Here is a 5,000-nt window from a genome sequence, read left to right as displayed (position 1 = left end):
TGTGTGTGTGTGTGTGTGTGTGTATGCAAGAACCATATTTTGAAACATGTCAGCCCCGCATCTCTAATACTACTTTTAAAATGCTCTAAATAAAGTTGCACATATTTTTAAGGTGTATTTATGTTGTAGCGACACATTATCAACTTTTCTACATTATTAAAAGACAAAACACTCTTGAGAATCCCGCCAATCATCTCTGTGGCCTTGGAAAATAGTCGTGGTGAGAGGGCAAAGCGTTTCTGAACACTGCTAAAAGTCTATAACCTTGCTTTAACCCCTTCAGTAACATGACGCGTTTCCGTATTCATTCTGGCGACTGTTTGATGATTTTACACAGCTTCAAAAACTCATGTGGGAGATTAAAATAGTGAAGACTGTAGCCATTAATCTTCTGCCCTCCATAGACCTTTCCTACATGTCAATAAAATGATCTAATCGTACACAAATCTCAAGGTAAAAATGTGCCCCATTATTGAAGGACTTAAACATTTCCTAACAGCAGAATTTAGGTATCTATGTTTCCCTACGAAGTACAGGTGTGTGTCGCTAATTATCTCAGGTATGCGCGGGTGGAGGAGGGTCGCGGAGGTGCACTAGACGGGGCGTGGAAGAGGAATGCGTCCGGGTGGGTCACAGAGAACAATGACACGCATTTTCGGGGCAGGACGGGGCGGGGCGGGAAAGAAGACGAAAGAAAGAGGATGGGAGCGCTTCATTCATGCTTCCTTCCCTCTGTTTACGTCAATCAGCTGATCCGGCCGGCTTTGTTTACCTGAGTCAGCTGATCCTTACCACCGCGTACACCTTCACCTCGCTGTGTGTGGAAAGGCCAGCTGGAGAAAAATGTTTGTAAGTAAAGTGAAGGGGATGTGGGTGAATAGAGTGAGGGATGAAGGTGTATGGGTGTATGGTGTATGGATGTATGTATGGTGGTTTACCGCGGCGCCTCCGTGAGTGTGTCGGCTGCCAGTGGGTGTTGGTGCTGCTTCCGTGCTCAGGGGTTGTGGGGGTAAAGGCGTGGAAGTTGTGGTTTTGGTGTTTGATTGCTACATTAACCACTTCAGTACCATGACGCGCTTCCATGTTCATTCTGCTTACTATTTGGTGATTTCATACAATTTCAGAATCTCATGTGGGGGGATTTGAATAGTGAGGACTGTGGCCATTAATCTTCTGACCTCCATAGACCTTTCCTAATGTCAATAAAATGGACTAATCATACACAAATCTCAAAGTAAATATGTGTCCCAGTATGTAAGGGGTTGTGTGTGTGTGTGTGTGTGTGTGTGTGTGTGTGTGTGTGTGTGTGTGTGTGTGTGTGTGTGTGTGTGTGTGTGTGTGTGTGTGTGTGTGTGTGTGTGTGTGTGTGTGTGTGTGTGTGTATCTCTTACGTAATTTTCTTTTCCTTTATGTCACTCTTTCTTTTTTTCCCTTTTTTTGCATGTGCCTTTTGTTACTCACGCTTCAGTTGCCTTTAATGTGTTTAGCGTGTGAGCGATCTGTTGGACCACGCCACGCTAGTTAATGGAAATTTGCTCTCTTGTACTCCGTGGCCAATGAAATACTGACCTATATATATCTATCTGTGAGTGTGCATATCTATCACCTGTATTCAGAAACGTCTTCCCCTTCCAAGGCCACAGAGACAGCTAGCCAGGTTTTCAAGACAGTTTCTCCTTTTAATAAACTAGATATCTTGCCAAACTATCCCCAGAACCATAAAAATACCCTTAAAAACACGAGTATTTTTACCTGGAGCCCTTGGAAAGCAATGACGGTGAAAGGGCAAAGCGTTTTAGAATACTGGCCTATATATCACGTGTCTTCCATCTCTTCATTCAGAGGGGACGCGACTATCACAGCATTTTTCACATGAGGCACCGCAATAACACAGCCATTTACTACATGAAAAAAAAAAAAAAAAAAAATAGAGAAGAAAAAAGTGCTTCCATCTTCACCTCGCCTTCCTGGACATGGTAAGGTATTCAGGGGACACACTCTAAGGACACAATGGCGTGCTTCCTTACCTTATAGACGAGACTCCGCGCCTGCTGGTAGAAGAGCTCCACGGTCTGGGAACCCTGGAGCTGAAGAATGGACTCCACGTAGTACCTGAAGGAGGCGAGACACGAGGTTAGGACACTGTACATACTTGAAGGAGAAAAGACACGAGGTTATGACACGTTATGCACCTGAAGGAGACAAGACACGTAGTTATGACAAGTACCAGGAGATAAGACATGAGGTTTTGACACGTTATGTACCTGAAGGACACAAAACAAGAGGTTATGACACGTTATGTATCTGAAGTAGACAAGACACGTTAAGTACCTCAAGGAGACAGGACACGAGGTTATGACATGTTATATACCTGACGGAGGAGACAAGACAAGAGGTTATGATACGTTATGTACCTGAAGGTTATGATACGCTACTACTTAGCTACCAATGACACAAACTTAACCCTTTCACTGCTAACAATAACTCATTACACTGAAAGCAATGTATGTGAAATTTTTAAGAAGAATAGATTTTGTAACTTTTATTTGGCATGATATTTGAAGGAGGCGAACAAGAAAAGGTCTGAGAGTGCATGGTAATTAACCCCTTCAGTACCATGACGCGTTTTCGTATTCATTCTGCATACTATCTGGTGACGCAATACAGCTTCAGGAACTCATGTGGGGGTTAAAAGAGTGGAGACTGCGGCCATTAATCTTCTGACCTCCATACACCCTTCCTAATGTCAGTAAAATCGTCTAATCGTACCCAAACTCAAGGTAAAAATGCGTCTTGCTACTGAAGCGGTTAAGGAAACGAGGCATATAAAAGGAAAATGCTTAATAAATCATTCTTCTTCTCTTATAGTCTTTTAATTTTCTTACTTCTTTCTTTATTTCTCCATTCTGGTCTCATTCTTCTTTCTTACTTATTTTACTCCTTCATAGTGACACTTGGGTTGAATCTAAAGTACTGTATGTAATGTACCGTACCTTACACGACTGCTTCTCTCTCTCTCTCTCTCTCTCTCTCTCTCTCTCTCTCTCTCTCTCTCTCTCTCTCTCTCTCTCTCTCTCTCTCTCTCACGCGCACACACATACACAAAGCACCTTCCATTATCAGCTCTTAACTTGTCACTCAGCTTCGTGTCACAGGCATTGGGGGAGGGGGGAGAGGAGAAGAGAGGAGAGGAGATGGGAGGGGAGAGGAGGGGTTAGGGGAGTGTCAAGGAGAGGAGGACAGGAGGGGAGAAGGAGGGAGTGTTTACTTTCCAGCGATCTGCGGACAAAAGGGCGCGAGATGGACGGTTCTTCCCCTGGGTGGGCCGCCCCGGGGGATCATTTTATACTTACTTCTTTCTTTCTTTCTTTCTTTCTTTCTGTTCCATGTTCCCATCTTCTGCCTTCTTTGTTTGTGTGTCTGTCTGTCTGTCTGTCTGTCTCTCTCTCTCTCTCTCTCTCTCTCTCTCTCTCTCTCTCTCTCTCTCTCTCTCTCTCTGACAGACTTTTAAGGTTTTAAGAATTGTACAGTAAAAATTTGACTGTATGAATGAACAGAGAGAGAGAGAGAGAGAGAGAGAGAGAGAGAGAGAGAGAGAGAGAGAGAGAGAGAGAGAGAGAGAGAGAGAGAGAGAGAGAGAGAGAGGAAAAGAAGCTGATGAAGACGTAAATTAGCCAAGTGATGGTGGTGGTGGAGGGTTTCTTGGCTAGGGACACACACACACACACACACACACACACACACACACACACACACACACACACACACACACACACACACACACAGTACCATGACGGCCGCCCTTCCACGGTGTCCATTAGGCTCAAGCAGGGCACATGAAGGGCGCGCGGGCGTCTTGTTATGGTAATGATAATGGTTAATGGTAATGTACCGGGATACACTTATGGGGAGGGCGGGGCGGAGAGAGGGCCAGGAGAATGAGGAAGGGGGAAGAGGGGGCGTGAACAGTCACCTATATACTGTGGCTCGGGAGGTTTATGCATTCTCTCTCTCTCTCTCTCTCTCTCTCTCTCTCTCTCTCTCTCTCTTGCTCACTAAAATATAATGTAAATGACCCCGTGTTAGTAAAATGATGAGGCAATATTGATCAAAATCCCTCACGGTTTTGAAAAATGTAGCGAAACTGACACTTTGGTCCTGGAATAGTGAAGGAAGGCTCGGAGAAACACACTGGAATAACAAAACGAAAAAAAAAAAAAAAAAAAAAAAAAAAAAAAAATGAAGAAATTACAAAAAAGAGTGAAAGATTTGGAGTCGTGGTACTGAAATAGTTCACCCCTTTCTGTACTGGAACGCATTTCTACCATGAGTTTTTGGTGTGATTAGATGAGTTTATTGACGTTAGTTAGGAAGGGTCTATGGAGGTCCGAAGATTAATGGCCACAGTCTCCACTATTTCAATCCAGCACAAAATTTCCTGAAGCTGTACAGAATCACCAAATAGTAACCAGAAGGAATATGTGAAAAACACGTCATGGTACTGAAGGGGTTAAGGAAGGCTGATGCAGTGATCAAGGAAACAGTGAATGAAGGAAGCAGTGAATGAAGGAAACAGTGAATGAAGGATGCAGTGATGAAGGAAGCAGTGAATGAAGGGATGCAGTGATGAAGGGAAGCAGTGATGAAAGAATGCAGTGAATAAAGGAAGTAATGACGAAGGGATGCAGTGAATGAAGGAAGCAGTGATGAAGGAATGCAATGAATGAAGGGATGCAGTGATGAATGTAGGAATGCAGTGATGAAGGATTGCAGTGAATGAAGGATGCAGTAAATTAACTAAAGCAGTGAATGAAGGAATGCAGTGAAGGGAAGCAGTGATGAAGGAATGCAGTGAATGAAGGAATGCAGTGAATGAAGAGATGCAGTGAATGAAAGAAGCAGTGATAAGGAAAGAATGATGAAGGAATGCAGTGATGAAGGAATTCAGTGAATGAAGGAATGCAGTGAATGAAGAGATGCAGTGAATGAAAGAAGCAGTG

At 43.7% G+C, this 5,000-nt stretch overlaps 1 protein-coding gene across 9 annotated transcripts in view; it reads right to left on the bottom strand.

The window, feature by feature from the left end:
- Positions 1 to 5,000, bottom strand: part of LOC123515207 (FERM domain-containing protein 4A-like) — a 289,831-nt gene that overhangs the window by 75,852 nt on the left and 208,979 nt on the right. For all 9 annotated transcript variants that reach the window (XM_045273743.1, XM_045273746.1, XM_045273737.1 and 6 more), the window contains exon 4: positions 2,028 to 2,112. In XM_045273743.1, coding sequence (XP_045129678.1) covers positions 2,028 to 2,112 — 85 coding nt within the window. The remainder of the gene's footprint in view (positions 1 to 2,027; positions 2,113 to 5,000) is intronic.

This window comes from Portunus trituberculatus, chromosome 38, assembly GCF_017591435.1.
Source record: "Portunus trituberculatus isolate SZX2019 chromosome 38, ASM1759143v1, whole genome shotgun sequence".
Classification (NCBI taxonomy): Eukaryota; Metazoa; Arthropoda; class Malacostraca; order Decapoda; family Portunidae; genus Portunus; species Portunus trituberculatus.
Note: the sequence above shows the minus strand (reverse complement) of the source record. Positions and strands in the feature narration are given on the sequence as shown.